At 56.4% G+C, this 17,830-nt stretch overlaps 1 protein-coding gene across 1 annotated transcript in view; it reads left to right on the top strand.

Moving 5' to 3' along the window:
* The window catches only part of HSPG2 (heparan sulfate proteoglycan 2), an 88,478-nt gene that overhangs the window by 15,719 nt on the left and 54,929 nt on the right, over positions 1 to 17,830 (top strand). Inside the window, exons 2-21 of the mRNA XM_087879066.1 lie at positions 2,360 to 2,495; positions 2,618 to 2,701; positions 4,185 to 4,295; positions 6,947 to 7,056; positions 7,937 to 7,995; positions 8,142 to 8,302; positions 8,427 to 8,465; positions 9,647 to 9,772; positions 9,865 to 9,990; positions 11,157 to 11,420; positions 11,524 to 11,643; positions 11,907 to 12,038; positions 12,348 to 12,492; positions 12,578 to 12,729; positions 12,849 to 12,995; positions 13,100 to 13,263; positions 13,617 to 13,796; positions 14,754 to 14,950; positions 15,640 to 15,787; positions 17,214 to 17,341. Coding sequence (XP_087735192.1) covers positions 2,360 to 2,495; positions 2,618 to 2,701; positions 4,185 to 4,295; positions 6,947 to 7,056; positions 7,937 to 7,995; positions 8,142 to 8,302; positions 8,427 to 8,465; positions 9,647 to 9,772; positions 9,865 to 9,990; positions 11,157 to 11,420; positions 11,524 to 11,643; positions 11,907 to 12,038; positions 12,348 to 12,492; positions 12,578 to 12,729; positions 12,849 to 12,995; positions 13,100 to 13,263; positions 13,617 to 13,796; positions 14,754 to 14,950; positions 15,640 to 15,787; positions 17,214 to 17,341 — 2,729 coding nt within the window. The remainder of the gene's footprint in view (positions 1 to 2,359; positions 2,496 to 2,617; positions 2,702 to 4,184; positions 4,296 to 6,946; positions 7,057 to 7,936; positions 7,996 to 8,141; positions 8,303 to 8,426; positions 8,466 to 9,646; positions 9,773 to 9,864; positions 9,991 to 11,156; positions 11,421 to 11,523; positions 11,644 to 11,906; positions 12,039 to 12,347; positions 12,493 to 12,577; positions 12,730 to 12,848; positions 12,996 to 13,099; positions 13,264 to 13,616; positions 13,797 to 14,753; positions 14,951 to 15,639; positions 15,788 to 17,213; positions 17,342 to 17,830) is intronic.

The raw sequence follows: 17,830 nt of genomic DNA, 5'->3' as shown, positions 1-17,830 counted from the left end.
TGGAAGTAGCTCTTAAAACCTCTCCTAACTCTGGATCATGACTGTCTGCTTCCTTACCCTAAACCAGGGGTCAGCAACCTGCGGCTCTGGAGCCGCATGTGGCTCTTTCATCCCTCTGCTGCGGCTCCCTGTCACTCAAAATATGCGTCACCACCGCCAATGTGTGACACTCGCCAGCACACGATTTTATTGTGCTTTTCAACCCCCGGTAGGCCAACCATGGATAAATCCAAGAAAAGAAAAGTTTCAGAAGAAAACAGAACGCTTAATTCAACTACATAGGCTGGTTTTGTGGCCGCTCAAGAAATAGTCAGGCACGGGAAAGGTTTTGTGGCTCCCGGTGTTTTCTTTTCTGTGGGAAACGGGTCCAAGTGGCTCTTTGAGTGTTTAAGGTTGCAGACCCCTGCTCTAAACCAGCAGGCAGAAAGATTCAGGAGGCTGAAGGGGTCACAAGGAATCCTCCCAGTCGTAGCTGGGGAGCTCAGTGTGCCAATCTTCCTGAACCTGCTGGCGGGCAGGGGGCTGCCCAGCCTCTCAATCCTTGCTTTATCTCTTTGCCCTACCTGGCAGCACAGAACGATCTCTGCCCCACCAGGAGAGAGAAACCCAGGCAGACAGACAGACAAGGTGGGATTGAGCTCCTCTATTTGCTTTGCGGCCGCCGGTGTGTGTGTGTTTGTTTGTGTGTGTGTGTATGTGCCGTCTGCCCAGGTCTCCTGGTCATTTGGTATGTCCTTCCAGGCTCAGGAACTTCTGGTGAAGGGCATCTTCTTAAACGTGTTGGTTTTCGAAGTGGCAGGCCAGGGTTGCTCTAAAAGACAGAACCTCCATCGCTAGGGGAAGTCTGCCCCCGAATTCCTAAGGAGTGCTTAGAGTAGGAGGGGGCTCCTTGAGACTCTTGGCCTCCCTTCAAACCTGGAAGCCACGGTTGCCAGCACAGAACCCCTTTCCGTGCAAGAATTTCGCGTTTGCTGCATGTTCCCCCGTTCTTTCTTCAGGGATGCCCTGCGGCTGCCCCTTGAGTGGCAACCATGGGGCAAAGCTGGCAGCGGCTGCAAGGCAGGAGGGGAGGGGCCAGGTCAAGGAGAGTTTTCCTGCCAGGGGTGCTGAACGGGCAACCTCTCCGGCCCCTGGAGTGAACGCTCAACCTGAGCCCTCTCCTTCCTGCATCGCTCTCTCGTTGTGAACTGTGTACAACACCTGGGAGGTGGGTTGACTTGGCTGCCAGTGCTAAGGCTGGCATCTGTCCTTCCCAGACAGAGCTCATCCCAGGAAAATAGAGACCCTCCCCCTCAGTGCATAGGATTCCTTGGTCGCTTACTGAACAATCAGCGGATTGACCTAACCAGGCAGTCCTGGAGTTTTGACAAATTCTGCCTCTTTTTGCCATTATGGCGGGGGTGGGATGAAATAACCAGAGGTGGTATTCAGCCGGTTCGTACTGGTTCAAGCGAACCGGTAGTGGAGATCGCAGGTGGCCCCATCCACCCGCCCCGGCTCTATGTCGTCCTATTTAGGCACAGTTTTGAGACCGGGCGCATATGCGAAAGACGCATGAGAGAGAAAGCGTATGTGCGGAGGTTCGGGCGCATGTACGGAAGATGCGCTTGTGCGCCGAACCAGTAGCAACAAAATGTGAAACCCACTGTTGCAAATAACTTTTCCCGCATTTGCAAAGGTGCTAATCTGAATCGCAGGTCTGCAAGTAGGAGAGCCCTGTTTGGTAGGCATGCCAGCGTGGCCGTGGGCATCCCTTCTCCAAGGCCGATCTTTGCTCCTGCCTGACCTGGGGCGGTGGGAAATTCCGTTCAGAGCATCGTCTTCAGGTTTTCCGGGTTGGCTGAGAATCCGTGCCATCTGCTTCCCATCCTGCCTCTCTCTTGGTGCGGGGATGAAGGATGGCTGGGCTGGCTGCTTCGCGTGGCATTCCTTCACCCCTCTCCCTCCCGAGAGTTCTCGAGGTCCCAGCCCCAAGAGTCACGGCACCCACGCTTCCGCCCCAGAGCACTTTGAGGACCCTCGTCTTCCGCTCTCGATAGGTCTCTTGCACCCTTCGGAACAAGCTCCCTTTGAAGTCTGCCAGTTTGGGCTTTTGCCAAGGTGGTGAAGTGGCCGTAATCCCCTTAGTGCCGTTTCTCTAGGCAGGGAGGTGTTTTCCCTGCATGGCACCCGGGGTTGCAACCAGCCCGGAGGGGGATGGGGGAGGGAAGGGAGCTTTGCCCTCTGCTCAGCATCTTGTAAGCAGGATTTGGGCATCGGGAGGCAGGAGGAGGCTGGAGCTGCCTGGTTGTGATGCAGGCAGGAGGTGAGCCGAGGCTGCGAGATAGCCCCCCTCTAACCCTCCTCCTCACTTTTGCAGGTGGCTCAGGCCTCCAGCCGACTGGACGAGGCCTCGTTCCCGGAGGACACCGAGTCGGAGATCACGCACTGGTTCCGGAAGAGTTACGATAGCACTTTTGACGATGAGGATCTCCTGGCTGGTGGTCCCTCCGGAGGTGAGCTTGGAAGAGGATGAGCCGGGGAGGGGTGTCTCCCAGGGTCTTTGGAGACTGGCTGAGCTGCTTCACATGCCCCCTTTTGGCCCTCCTGCTGTCCACTGACCTTCTGGTTGTTGCAGATGAGTACGGCAGCGGAGACAACGGCAGTGGGACCATCTCAGTCGAGCCCCCGGGCAGCTCCAGCGAGTCTCTTCTCTCTACAGGTGAGTGTGTGCCGGGTTGGCGGTCGGATTGGGGAGCTGTCCGAGATCTTGTATAAAGGGAGGGTGGCTGGTGAGACAGGAGGGGCACCCCTGCGGTTCTCCCAAGTACCTCCGGAGCTCCGTTCCTTGGTGAAGGGTCTGGTTCTGGACAAGGCCCCTTGCACCCCGCTTCAAATTTCTGGGATCCAGGTTGGCGGGTCTGCAGAGCTGCAGAGGATGCTGGGAACAGCTGGTTTTCCAGTGCTTCTCGGGAGCCGAGGCCAAAGCTGGTCCACGTGCAAGACTCTCTGGCAGCGCACGGAGAAGATCATCCGGGGGCGTGGATGGGAAGGGCTGCAGGCCGGTCTGTCTGGAAGGATCCCTGGGGCCGATTGTTGCCTGTTCTTGAGAGTGTTCTAGCAGATGGCTTCCCTTCCTTCCTTCTCCCGCCAGGAACGGCCTTCTGGCGAGGGAGGAAAAGATGCTTTCTCACTCTTTGAGGCCTTCCTGGTGCGGGAAAAATACCAAAGAGGCCACGTTTGCTTTCAGCCCTCCGTGCAGGGTTACGATCCCCAGTGCAGGGGGATCCCTCTGAGGAGCCTCGGACGGCAGCTCCCCTTGCTGCGTCCAGAGCCGGCAGCTGGAAAGTTTTACTGGGTGCGGTCAGGCTTCTTCTGCCTGCCTGCCCCATGCAAAATCCGCTCCCCGGTGGAGCTCAAAAAGTGGCTCTTTTCGGATGTCCTTGTCCTTTCATGAACCTGGCTCTTTCAGCTGCCCTCAACCCCCCCCCCCCCAGTTTTCATTTGCTGCTGCTCTTTCCTCTGCGAGCCCGACAGATGTGTGGTGTATGTGTGTGTGTGTGTGTGTGTTTATTTGTTTGTTTCTTCCCCCCTTGCTGAGAAACAGCAAGGAGATCTGGCCGCCTCTGGGCTCACTTATTTCGGACAACCGCGCGGTCCAGAAAGCAGAAGCCTGCCCCCCTCCCTCGGCTCTCTTGGTTTTTTTCCCGGGACATCTGGCGCAGCGGTTCATCAGAGGCAGCTCGGCTTCGACAGGCCAAGGCCTTGCCGATGTGGGTGTGTGTAGAATACGAGTGTACTCACACCCAATCTGGGGACGTGCCTCTCTTCCCCCAACCTCAGTCTAGCCATTCTCCCACACGTCTATCTGTGGGTCAAGTCTAGAAGCCGGGGCTACTATCAGACGCCTTGTGGCTTTGACTTCCTGAGAATTTCCCCGAGGTGGGAGGGAAAGAGGACAAAGGCCTTCTGCTCTGGGCTTTGTTGGGCGTGGTGGATCTCCATGAGAAGCCTTCAGGAGAGGTCCCGCGATGGGGGTGGCTAGTCAGGGCTCCGAGGGAGAAGAAAGAGTGGGGTTCCCACGCGAGGTGGGCCCGGAGCGACCGAATCTGCATTTTGTCCTCTGCTTCTGGCTTGCACCTTCAGCTGGACGTTTCCAGATGTTTCTTCCTTTCGCCTTTCCCCTTCTTTTCTCTTCTCTGCAGACTTCCCATCTCCTCCTCTTCTTCCTCCTCCTTCTCCTCTTCCTTCTCCTGCGGGGCCCCCTGCGCCTGCCAACCTGGCTGCCCCCGAGCCGGACGACGAGGCTCCGCTCAGTAAGTGGCCGGTCCACTCGGGCTATAGGATCCCATGGCTGAAGAGGTCAAAGAAATCAGTTCCAGGCCGGAAGTGCAGTGGGACCCGTTGTGCCCTGGACGGGATGGGCGTCAAGGCCTCACCGGGAGAGACTGGTCACCCCTCCTTAACACACACACTCCTAGCCTGACTAGGTGGCTCAGCGGCTAGGACACTGAGCTTGTCGATCAAAAAGGTCGGCAGTTCGGCGGTTCAAATCCCAGGTCTCCTGCGTGAGCTCCAAGATCCCTTCGAACTCTGTTACTGGTACATACACACCCGTTGGCCAAGCAACTACAAAAGTCCAAGGCCGACCCAATCCTGCTCTCCCCTCTATCCCCCCCACCACAGGCAGAGCTAGCAGCCAGGGCTCCTTGGCGGCTGGCCCAGGGGTCAAACACGTTTTCGGCTTGGCTTGGCTTAGCATGTGATCAGAACTCAAGTTGGGATTTGATCAGCTGGGCCAGTCCCAAAGTGACTTTTCTGGGGGCCGTGAGCTTTTGAGGTCCCCATATCTCAGGTGAAATACTCCCACCCACCCCACCCTCCTCCAGTCTCCTGGTGTTCTCTATTCTCCCCTCACCCTCCAAGCTTCCCTGCAAAGTCCAGGGCCTCTGAACATGTCCAGGGGAAGCTGACTCAGCCCCGGAGTCCTTTCCGCATTGTTCTCCTGAAAGCAGCAGCTGAAAGCAGCAGCTCCCCGCCGCCTTAAAAGGAGGCAAAACTCCAGCTCTGCTTTGTGCCCCCCTGCAGAAGGACCGGTGTGGGGAAGGAGGGAGGGAGGGCCACGGCCGACACGGCAGGCCAGCCTTCCTGGCTTCCCCTCCCCACCTCTGGACCTGGGGGCCGTGGCTTCTCCCCCAGACTCACTCTCTCTCTCTGACTCACTCTGCTCTTTTGCAACTGCTGCGGCCTGGGTTAGTGGCTGAGACATCATCTCTCTCTCTCCCCTCCACCTCCTTTCACATCTGGAAGTCCAGATGTGTTAACAACACCCCCCCCATCCCACCCGCCCATCCCCCAAAAGCACCCTGGGGGGAGAAGCCCCGCAGCCCTCTCATCCCAAAAGAGCTTGTGGAAAAACGGCTGAGTCAGGGACCCCCTCTTTTTTTTTTCCTCCTGAGCCCCCCCCAAAGAGATTTCCCCAGTCTTTCCTCTGTGGTCTCAGCCGCGGCACTCTGCAGGCGGTCAGGGGAAGCGTTTCCTTCCTCCGAAAGCCGAGTTGCTGGTTGCAGAGAGGTGTGTGGAAGGAAAGAGGCAGGGCTCAGGGCACGCCTGGCACATTCCCCACCGGGCGCTGTGGGACAGCTTGCCCGCAGGAAGCTGGAAAGGCCTCCCCTCCTTTCCCCCCCCTCCCTCCATGCCTTCAAATGCAGGGGCAAGGCAACATTCTTTCAGGGTGACTCTGCAGGCGGGTGGGGCCCTCGAGGAGCGGCTGGGCCAAGTCACGGGGGCACCGTAGGCAGCCGAGCTCTGAATGGGACCATTATGAGTGAGGGATGAACAACAGCCCCCCCCCCCCCGCCTTGTGCTACGAGCGGCCCTGGAGAAGGGTGGGCACCCTGGAATCTAAGAATGTGCGGGTGGGAGGGGGCCGAAGATTCGCCTGGGCTCTCCGTCTCCCTGGTATTTTTCACCCGGCGTGAACCGGGAATGGGCGCTGTCCAGGCTGAGGGAGGCCAACCCGTCTTTCCATGATGCCCTCCTTCCCGTCCTGGAGCTGGGCACGGAGGGGAGGGGGGCTCTGCAGCCAGCCAGGTTGTCCCCCTGCATCTCTTCCCCCAGGCGGAAGCTCCTCCTGTCCCCACCAGACCTGGCTAAGTGGCTCAGTGGCTAAGACGCTGAACTTGTCGATCAGAAAGGTCGGCCGTTCGGCGGTTCGAATCCCTAGTATAGGCCTCCTGCGTGAGCAGGGGGTTAGACTAGATGACCTCCAAGGTCCCTTCCAACACTGTTACAGTCTCCTCCTTCCATGGCTGGCCTCTCTCCTCTCCCTCTCGGAAAGGGGGCGAGACCAGGGCATGATCAGAGGCGACCCGCAGATTCTTTGCAATGGGAAGCACTGGAGGAAATTGGGAGGCTGTGGTTGCTGTCCCGGTCGAAGGCTGCGGCCGCCAGCACTTGACACAGGCCAGCCTGTGGGCCTTCTCCCACTCCATCCCTGCAGCTGAATTTGGCCTCGGCCACTGGCCGTCCAGCTGGGCCTGGAATCGGCCGCTGGCCGGGCCTCTCGGCAGGCTGCCCTTGTGAAAGCCGGGGGTGTAAGTCCTTGGCCCCTTCTCTTCCTGGCTCGCCTGCCCCCACAGCTGTCTCAGAGGAGGAAAGGGTCTGAGGGACAGGCGCCCAGCAACGCCGGGTGTCCTCCAGACTTTCTCCTCGGGGACCGGAGGGACCGGACCCTCTTAATCCAACCCAAACATCTGCTCGGCACCATGGGCTTCAGGGCAGGGCTTCCTTTGGGCTCCATCCACGCAGGCAGGAAGTTAGCAAAGAGGGTTGTGTGAAGGGCTTGCTCAGCACGGTTTCATCCCTTCCCTTGCAAAGCGAGGTGTGTATGTGTGAGCGGCACCCTTGGCACCCCCCAGCAGAGGGTGGCCAGACCTTCCTCACCTGGAGCCCCTTTTCTCCGCAGTCTACTTCCGGGCCCTGGTGAACTTCACCCATTCCATCGAGTACAGCCCCCGCCTGGAAGATGTCAACTCGGAGCTCTTCCAGGAGGTGTCCGAAGCAGTTGTGGATACGGTGAGGGCCCTCCCCTCTGTCCTTCTCCCTCCCAGGAGCAGATGCCCTGAGCTCCTCGGTAAAAGTCAGCCCTGGTTCCCTCAATCCATCGGCAGCAGAGGGCAGCAGGCCCAGGGGTTCGCAGGGGTTCGCAGGGGTTCAGGAGAACCTCTAGCTTCGATTCGGCTAAGGTGCAGTTCGGAGAACCCCCAAATCCCACTCCTGGCTGGCCCTGCCTACCCCTCCCCTCCCAGGAGTCCCCACGCGGCCTGTTTTGGCCATGTGTACAGGGTGCACATGGAGGCTCGAGCAGGGCGAAAAATGGGCCTACCAGGAGTTCAGGGCCTCCAGAGGGTCTCTGGAGCCTGGCGAGGCCGTTTTCGCCCTCCCGGAAGCTCAAGGAAAGCCTCCGGAGCCCAGGGAGGGCAAAAAGGCCTCCCCCCATTGTGGTGCAGGAGGCCGATTAGGCCACATCTACCATGGCCACGCCCACTCAGCAACTGGGCAGAGAACCCCTTGATAAAATTTGTTAAGCCCACCGTGAACAGGCCTGGCTCTTCCTTCCCTCCCTGCTGCCTTTTATCCTCACAGCAACCTTGTGAGGTAGGCCAGGCTGAGAGAGGGACCTGGCTCAGATTCCCGCAGCCAATTCTGAGCCCCCCTTCTTTAAACGATATTTATCGGAGCCTGGGGTTCTGAAAACACGTTGGATTTAAAATTACTCGGAGCTGGAGTCCCTGACCGTGAAATCCCCATGGATCACTGGGAGAGATCCCATCTTCCTCCTCCTCTTCCTAAGAGATCCTCAGATCGAACCGCGGTCCAGAAGCTGACCGGGGGGTAGGTTAGAGCGCTGGCCCAAAAATCTCTGAACTGGTTTTTTTCCCCCTCCTCTCTTAAGCTGGAGTCTGAATACCTCAAGATCCCCGGTGAGCAGTCGGTCAGTGTGGTTTTTATCAAGTGAGTATCCGGGGTGCTTCGTGGCAGAGTTCGAACCCGTGTCCTCTACAGAAATACCAAGCAGAAGGTTCACGCTTGTCAAAGCAGCAGTAGTTTTGGGGCAACCTGTGACAATTTACCCGCCATTTTCCGTCCTGCCCCCGCAGGGAGATCGATGGCTACAGCTTTGTGGAGCTGGACGTGGGATCCGAGGGGAACACGAACGATCAGCAGATCCGCGAGGTGCTTTTCTCCGTCGTGGCCAGCGGGTCCATCGCCTCCTACCGCACTTCCCGGAGGGGATTCCAGTTCCGGCGCCTGGGAGCAGGTGAAGGAGCTACCCGCTGACTTTTAATCAGAGGGGGAGCGAAAGTAGACGGGTCGGTGGTGTGGTGGGAGATTGGGAAGGAGGGTCCCCCCTGCCATGCCGCTAACTCTGAGTTTGCTTCCAGCCCAAACCCCGCCTCCCCCCATCTCTGAGGCGCCGCCAGGTGAGTCAGGAGCCGGAGAGGTGCATGGGGGCCTGTGTGCGGCCTACCAATTTGGCTGCCCGGAGACAGCCATTCCCCTTTTCTCTCTGCACGCCCTTGGCCTCCCTGGCATCTTGGCCGGAAGCGAGTCTTAACAGGGAAGACACTTGTCCCTTGAGGGGGCTCCGATTTCAGCAGCTGCAGGGCGCTCGGCCCCATAGATGGAGGAGGACGAGGGGGAGGAAGAGGAGGAGGCTGCTGCGAAGGCTGGTCTTTTGTCCTTCTCGGCCCAGATTTTGTCTGGAACTGGGAGTCCACCCACTCCCTTCCTCCTGCACACCGAGCCCGCTCTCCCTCCCTCTCTTCCTCCCTGCCCAGGGCATTTGCAGGCCTCCTTGCAAGCCTCTCCTTGTGCTCCTTGTGGATGTGAGTGTGTAGCATGTAGATCTTGGCCTTTGATGTGAGCAGTTTGCAATTCTCAGCCCCTCTGGATGGAGCTTCCAAGCAGGGGCTCCGTTGGACGGGCGGCGATGCATAGCTATGTAGCTCTAGCACACCCCAGAAGTCCAGTAGGCACGGCCTGCCTTCCCCTCCCCCCCCTCAACACACCACTGCCCCAGTTCCTTCCCTTGCTGTCGTGTTGTTGTGTGTTGCTGAGCAAAAACTGGGAAGCAAGAAGCTACTTGAAAAGTGCATCGTGCTGAGCTTGCCTATTGCTTCTAGACTGGCTGCGTGCTGTGAGGTTTGTGGGCGCTGCCCCCGATGAGCAAGGCGAGGGGTTGGCAGCCTGGTGTGGGAGGGGGAGGGGAGAGTTTTAGCCGGAGGACTTGGGTGCAATCACAACATAGCGAGAGTGGCACATGGGATCTCGTTTGAAGGGTGCACTCCCACTCCGGAAAGGCCTTTGGCAGCGGAGTTTTAAAATCGGTAAAATCTGCTTCCCGTTTGTTTGCATTCCAAGGGTCGTGGCAGGGTGCAGGTGCCCAAGACAAGCTGGAACCCAAAACCTGATCGTTGGGATGTCAGATGTGGGATTACCCCCCAAGTCCTGCCCACATCACTGCGTTTTGTTCAGGGGGGCTGTGCTTCGAAGGCCTTCCCAAAGAGGCAGGAAAAGCATTCATGACCTTTGGGTCTTTCCTGTCTCCCTGCCCCCCCCGGGCCAGATCACAGCCACCTCCTAACCGCAACCTCTCCTCCAGTCTCCCCAGAGATCCGGCCCTGCACGGCGGACGAATTCTCTTGCCTGAGCGGGGAGTGCATCGCCCGCGAATTCTTCTGCGACCGGCGACCGGATTGCCGCGACATGTCAGATGAGCTGGACTGCGGTGAGCATTTGGGGCCGTGGGGCAGCTTTGGGCTCCTGGTCCCCTTCACCGTGAGGGTGTGTTTGTCAGCTGTGCTTCTCTCCGCCCCACAGAGGAGCCCGAGCCCCCCGAGTGTGCCCAGCAGGAGTTTGCCTGTGACAGCGGTGAATGTGTGCTCCGAGAGTTGCGCTGCAACGGACACCCCGACTGTGGAGACGCTTCTGACGAGGATGGCTGCGGTGAGTGTGTGTGTGTGTAGGGTGTGAGGTGACAACCTCTGCATGTCTTCCTGAGAATCCCCTGTCATTTCGCCTTGACGAAGCCTCTCCTGTGCGGGAGGCAGGTGAAGTTCCTCTTTGGGTACAGCTGCTTTCAATCAACGCGGAGGTAGTCAGGTTTGAGTTCCAGGCATGGTACGAATGTGACTGTTGCGTTTACCTGAAACTTATAGTAAAGGGAATGCATAATTAATTATACACGTATTAACCGCAGCTAGAATTGTATTTGCACAAAACTGGAAAAGCCGAGAGATTCCCTACTGATGAGAATGTGATTAGGAAAATATTAGAATGTGCAGAAATGAATAGATTAATGCTTGCTATAAAGGAGAAAGAACAAACTGAATGTTAGATGACATGGGAGTTATTTTATGAATGGTTGGAAAATACAAATAGAAGTTCGAAATAAATGGAGATCAGTGAAAGATAGAAAACCTGCTAAGACAGAGAAGCAAACAATATGATGATTCTTACTAATATGACTATTAAGATTATTATATTTAATATTATTAAATATATTCTTATTAGAAGATATGTTAATAGGGAGAAATGAATACATGCAATATGCTCATCATTGTAAGATCAGAGAATCAATATCAGTGTAATGAATACAGTTGTAAATTTTGATGCTGATTGCACAGAGATATCTGTATCCAGATTTATTTATTTTATTTTTATTTTATTTCGAATTTATATACCGCACCTTCTCCCGAGGGACTCAGGGCAGTGTACAGCCAGCTAAAAACATACAATACCAACATTAAAAACAATTAAAAGGATGTATTAATTTGGCCCCAATTTAAAATGACAAACCAGTTAAAAATATTTTTTAAAAATGTTATGTTAAGCCAACCCGGCTTGCTGGAAAAAGAAAGTTTTAAGGTGTTTAAGTTTAAGACGACACACTGTTCAATGGAAGATGGAATGTTTAAGTTAAAAAATTAAAAAAGAGAAAAGAAAAGAATGTGACTGTTGCAGTTTGTAAAGCCGAGCGGCTGTGTGACCCGAGCCACGTCATGCCTTCCGCTCTGCCTACTTTGGGCTTCCTTCTGCACCCGGGCACAGGCGAGGGAAAGGCTCGTCCGCTGCCACTCCTCTTGACCCATCGCTCTCCTTCTCTGCTCCAGCAGAACTCGAGAGACCTTTGGAGCCTGCCTCCTCCCCGTGGCCCAGCACTGCCCGGCTCCCTGCCACCACCTCCCCCATCACCACCCGCCGGGCGCCGGTCACCGTGCCTCCTCGGGTGGAGATTTCCAAGACCCAACTGGTCCCTGGATTGCGCCCTTGCCCGAAAGACGAGACCCTGTGCGCCAACGGGCAATGCATCCGCCGAGACTACTTATGCGACGGCGAGCGGGACTGCCCGGATGGCAGCGACGAACAGAACTGTGGTGAGTCCCGGGGGATGCAGGTGTGTTGTGCGCTTGCAGTTGCGGGAAAGAGAGAGAGAGAGAGAACCGCAACGGTAACTCTCCTTTTGTCCCCCCCTCCAAGGCACCCCCTCGCCCTGCGAACCCAATGAGTTCCGATGCCGGAACGGGCACTGCGCCCTCACGCTCTGGCGCTGCGACGGGGACAATGACTGCGCCGATGGCTCTGACGAGCTGGAATGCCGTGAGGATCGAGAGCTCGGCGGGCGGGTTGTGGTGGTGGTAGGGGAGACGCCTTCTGCAAATCTTGGGTTCACGGGGGGGCCAAAGCGAGGCGAATGCTGAAAACTAGGAAATCACAAACTTGGGTTTTGGTATGGGAAAGAATTGGCTCCGAATTAAGGCCTCGCAGGACCCCCTAAAGCCGTTCAAGCGGGGCAGCTGGTTAAGACTCCTGATACAGAGAATGTTGATCCTCCCCCATACTTCCTTCCTTCCTCCCTGCAGCCACCAAGGGCCCCGGAGACACCTGTGGCCCCGATCAGTTTGTCTGCCTCTCCAGCCACACCTGCATCCCAGCCAGCTACCAATGTGACGACGAAGCCGACTGCCAGGACCGCTCGGACGAGATCGGCTGCAGTGAGTGCGAGGAAGCGAGCAGGGCCAGGCGGGGATGGAGACCAAAGAGAGCGCAAGGGGGATTGGCTTCTTGGAGATCCTCTCCCGGGAAGCCCCAAAAGAGTCAGCCTTCTCTCCCAAATGGGCTGCCTCTGGAAGTGGAAGCTTTACCTAACCCTACAAGTTGTCAGCTTCAGTGCTGCCACAAGTATTGCTAGGCCACCCCTCCGTATTCCCCTCCCCTGGTGCCTTTTAAGATAATTCGCATTCCATTTTGCCCGACTCACCATCCTTGCCACTTCTCCCTGTGCCTTCCTCCCCATCTCCCAGTCCCTCCACAGGTCATCACTCCTCCAGAGGAGTTCATCCAGGCCACCCCAGGGGACACCGTTCGCTTCACCTGCGTGGCCGTGGGCGTGCCGACCCCCCTCATCTCCTGGAGGCTCAACTGGGGCCATATCCCCACCAGCCGCAGGTAGGCCAGCCCTGGTCAAGCCCCAACTGCTCCCCGTCCCTCCCTCAAAACTTCAGGGTGTGCTCAGTTCCTTCCGTGCCTACAGGGTGAGCTTCACCAGCGAGAATGGCCGTGGGACACTAGTCATCCAAGATGTCAAGGAGGCCGACCAAGGGGCTTACACCTGCGAGGCCATCAATGCCCGGGGAATGGTTTTCGGTATCCCGGATGGCGTTTTGAGCCTCACTCCCGGCCAAGGTGAGCTGCAGGAGGAGGAGGAGCAGAGCTGGAGACTGGCGCCCCTCTGTTCCCGCTCAGGATGAAGAGGCCTTCCTCAGCTTGTCAGTTTCTGAGCCTCCCATCCCTTCACCATCTAGGACCGTGCCCCGAGAGGCACTTCCACGTTGAAGGGACCGGCCAGTGCTTGCCCTGTTTCTGCTTCAGGGTCGCCAAATCATGTCGCAGCACCGGCCGCTACCGTCAACAAATCCACCTCCGATTCGATGAACACAACAATTTCAAAGGTGAGCCAGTGGGGCAGTTTCCTCCTCCCAAGGACAGGACAGGGTGGTCTTCCCCTAGATCCCCCTTGACCCCCTCGGCTTGTTCCATTCCTCTTTATTCCCAGGGGTGAACGTGACCACGCTCGATCAGCCCGGCACGCCTCCCCTCGCCTCGACGCAGATGCACATCGACCACAGCGCGCAGGAGTTCCAGCTGGTCGATCTCTCTCGGCGCTTCCTGGTGCACGACTCCTTCTGGGCCCTCCCCAAGCAGTTCCTGGGGAACAAGGCAAGGGCACAGCAGATGGCACACTCCCTGGATGCCCACCCATCTCCTGAGTTTGGGCACTCTTGAATACCCGCTTACCAGTGGTAGTATTCAGCCGGTTCTATCCGGTTCGAGTGAATCGGTAGGGGCGGCTGCGGGAGGCTCCGCCTACCCACCCGGACGTAATCACGTCCCATTTATCCATGTTTTTTACACTCTGCACATGCCCAGAAGGCCCTGCGCATGTGCCTAGATGCTCGCATGTGCAAACCAGTAGCGGGCGCACTCACATTTGCGAACCGGTAACAAAGGTAAGTGAATACCACCTCTGCCACTTACCCCTAGCAACCAGCTTTCCTCACTTTCCCTTGCAGGTAGATTCCTACGGAGGCTCCCTCCAGTACACGGTGCGCTACCACCTAGGCCGAGGACAGTCAGAGCCCGTCCCGAAGCCGGACGTGGTCCTTGTGGGCAATGGGCAGAAGCTGCTTTACCGGCTGCAGGCGCTTCCCGAGCCCTTTGTGACCAACCGACGCCAGGTCCATTTCACAGAGGTGAGTGCCAGGGGAGCCAGGGATGGGGAGGCGGGATGGAGGAGAAGGAAGAGGAGAACATTTGTCTCTTGCTGGGAGGGTCTTCCAAGATGGACCCCGTAAAGACATACACCCCCCACCGAATGGGACATAACACTCCCAATATTTTAAGTGCCTGGAGATTTCATCCTTGTAATAACCGATTGTGACCTAGGCTTACTGAGTCATTACAAGACACAATTAGTCCCAAACAAACCTATTTTATTGTAACAGCTGAGAATTACGTTCATTCTCAGCTGAGTCCCAATTAGTTGCAAAACAAGTCCTTCGGAAGAAGTCCTTCAGGATAATCACCAACCTTTATCTTCTTTGACACCCTGACAAAGGCCTTACTTGGCAAAGCCCCACAAAGTTCAGAAACAAACAGATGCCGACTGGAAACAGAGTTAGCAACGTTGCTTTCCTGCAAAAGACCCAAGTGCCGTTTTTTAAGCCTTATGGGAGGGGCCAATCATCTCCTGGCCTTACTCCCGAGTCGTCTCTTTTGCTTTAGCTGCTCTTGCCTTCTGGCAGCTTTGCGCATGTGTGCACTAGGAACAGGCTCCTCCTGTTCTTTTGCCTCTCTGCTGTCCAACTCAGGGAGCTCAGGAATCTGCACATCACTCCCAGATGGCCCTGGCCCTATCTCTGCCTCCGACGCAGAGCCCTCGTCCGGGCCTTCCCCAGACTGCAGGACTGACCCATGTTCCTTCCCAGCCTCCTCACTGCCTGATTCCGCTGCCAGCTCTGCAGGCTGCTGGCGGACCACAACATAACCAAGATCTGAAGTAACTCTTGCTTGGAAGCGGAAACTGCCCTGCCCAGTAGGCCACCTTGGCTCCCACTTGTGGCGCAAAGAAAGCCACGGGAGGGCGAATCCACACTCATCTCTGCTTCCGGTTGAGATTGGCGCCGTCTGATCATGTTTCCTGCCTACAGGGGAGCTGGCAGAAGGAGTCCGGGGAGCCCGTCAGCCGAGAGGAGCTGCTCCTCACCCTGCAGAACCTGGAGGCCCTCATGATCCAGACGGTGTACGATAATCGGATGGCCACGGTGGGACTGAGCAACATCGTCATGGACACCACCACCACGGAGGTCACCGGCCTGGGTGTGGCGCATCACGTGGAAGAGTGCAGGTGCCAACTGGGAAGCGGTCTGGGATGGGGCTACTTCTGGGGAATCTCTAGGACCAAAAATCTGTTTGGGGGAAGAGGGCTTACTGGAGCACACATTCCCCATAACGAAATCTTCTCTGGAGTCAGATAACACTTTTGATTAGTTTATTCCCCGGTTTGTTGTGGGTCAGAAGGTCTGAATGGGGAAGAGAGGGTTAGCAGAATGTGCGTGTGTGTGTGTGTCCCCTCCATCATAGAGATGGGAGCCTCCAAGGGCTGGAAAACCAGGGCCACTCTAGGACTCCTCTAACATTTGCCTTTCCTCTTCCCACGACCCACAGCTTCCGCTCTGATCAGGGAGCAGACAATTTTTTTCGCACTAAAATATGATTTGCCTCCTCGCGCGGAACCGCCATTTTGTAGGCCTGTCTAGGATTCCCACAAACGTCGCGGTCCTCTCTTTGTATCCAGCCCTGGTTGTCAGTGCTGGAGAAAAACATTTACCCCGAGTAGACCTATCGGGCACGGCTGTGCCCTGAAACCCCCACCTTGACCTCTCCGGTGCAATCGTGCTTCCACCCAGAGTTGTTCTGAAGTAGCCAGAACAAGGACAAGCTTTGCTACTAACCCCTTGCCCGCTCTCTCCGCTGAGCAGGAGCAGTTGTAGCTGCTGCTGCTGCTGTCAGCTCTACTCATCCTACCTTCTGCAGGTGCCCCGTGGGCTACTCTGGCCTTTCCTGTGAACAGTGCGAGCCTCACTTCAAGAGAGTGTCCGGCGGCCCCTACCTGGGAATCTGTTCCGGCTGCAGCTGCCACGGCCACTCCACCTCCTGCGATCCCTTCTCTGGCTACTGTCTGGTGAGCGGCTCAGCACCAGGCATTGGGGAGGGGCAGGGTGGGCCCTAAAGCTTGCGGGGAGTGCTCCAAAACAAGCTTTAGACTTAGGGTGCCGAGTGGAGAAAGTCTGAGAAGGCACCTAGGGGGAATGGCTGGGAAATTTTTCAAGCAGCCTGTCCTACAATTGCGGTGGGGGAGCAGTGGTTAGAGTGCAGGATTGCAGGCTAATTCTGCCGACTGCCGGCAGTTCGATTCTCACCAGGCCCAAGGTTGACTTCAGCCTTCCATCCTTCCGAGGTCGGTCAAATGAGGACCCCGATTGTCAGGGGGAAAGATGCTGACTTTGTAAACCGCTTAGAGAGAGCTGTAAAGCACCGTGAAGCGGTATATAAGTCTTAAGTGCTATTGCTAAGTTTATGTTTGTTTATGTTTTATTAAATTTGTATACCGCCCTACTCCGGAAGGACTCCGGAAGGGCGGTAAACAGGCACAGGATAAAATACAGAAATACAAAAGTTAGAAACAATTTAAAACCAAATTAAATAATTTAGCCCACGACAATTTAAAATTCCAATAATTTAAAAACAAATTAAAATTTCAGTTTAAAAATTTAAAAGAAAGGGGAGAAAAATTAGGCCAGGCCGGCTTGCTGGAATAAGAGGGTCTTAAGAGCACGGCGGAAAGTGCGCAGATCCGGGATCCTCCGTATCTCCAGGGGGAGCTCGTTCCAGATAGTGGGTGCTCCCACAGAGAAGGCCCTCCCCCTGGGGGCCGCCAGTCGACACTGCTTGGCTGACGGCACCCAGAGGAGCCCCTCTCTATGAGAGCGTACCGGCCGGAGGGAGGCTGTTTGTGGTACTAGGCGGTCCCATAAGTAACCAGGTCCTAAGCCATGGAACATTCTAAAGGTGGTAACCAAAACCTTGAAGCGCACAGGGAAGACCACCGGGAGCCAGTGCAGCTCGCGCAGGAGAGATGTCACACGGGAGCGCCATGTTGCTCCCATAACCACCCGTGTGGCCGCACTCTGCGCCACTCTGCGCCAGTTGGAGCCTCCGGGTGCTCCTCAAGGGGAGCCACATATAGAGAGCATTACAATAGTCCAGGCGGGAGGTGACGAGGGCATGAGTGACTGTGTGTCACTCATGTGGTGGCATTGCACTGTTTGGTGCACAGGGCAAAAAAAAAATTAAGATTTGCAAAGCTGGGACACAGACACATATCCCAAGTCCTTGTACTCCTCTGTCATGCCACCCCCCGCACCCCTCCAAGCACACTTCCCCTTCTCGCCTGCAAACTCCCCAAATGCATCTATACTGAGTCCGGGCAGCCCCAGTGCATGAAACTCTGTGGAGGTCCCAGATCCAAAAGGCAGTGATTCTTGGACCGGAGGAGAGTCCGGCCTCTCACGGCCCTTTCCTGACCCTCCTCCTCTCTCTTCCTTCAGAACTGCCAGCACAACACCGAAGGACCACGATGCGACAAATGCAAGCTGGGCTTCTTTGGCGATGCCACCCAAGCCACCCCGACGGCCTGTCGGCCTTGCCCGTGCCCGTACACCGAAGCTCCGCGCAGGTAAGGGAGGGGCGGGGTTGTCTAGGGGGGAAGTGCTTGGGGCAGCTTCAGCATATATCTCTGCGCAGATTTCTGTACTGCGCCATGGTGGCGCGGTGGTTACAGTGCAGTACTGCAGGCTCCTTCTGCTGACTGCCGGCTGCCTGCAGTTTGGCAGTTCGAATCTCACCAGGCTCAAGGTTGACTCAGCCTTCCATCCTTCTGAAGTTGGTAAAACGAGGACCCAGATTGTTGGGGGCAATAAGCTGACTCTGTAAACGGCTTAGAGAGGAGTGTGAAGCACTGTGAAGCAGTATATAAATCTACGTACTATTGATATTGGATGTTGTCGTCCCCATTGCCTTCCCACTCCCGCAGGAAAGAAAACTAAACTCCCAGGGGCTGAGAGAAGCCAGGTTCCCTTCTCCTCCCCCCACATACACACCTTTCCACAGCCATCTTCAGGTGCTGCACTGGTGCAACCTCTGCTCTTTGAGTGAGCTGCGCCAG

Source organism: Pantherophis guttatus, chromosome 15 (genome assembly GCF_059756535.1).
Source record: "Pantherophis guttatus breed Tessera chromosome 15, ASM5975653v1, whole genome shotgun sequence".
NCBI classification, from domain to species: Eukaryota; Metazoa; Chordata; class Lepidosauria; order Squamata; family Colubridae; genus Pantherophis; species Pantherophis guttatus.
Note: the sequence above shows the minus strand (reverse complement) of the source record. Positions and strands in the feature narration are given on the sequence as shown.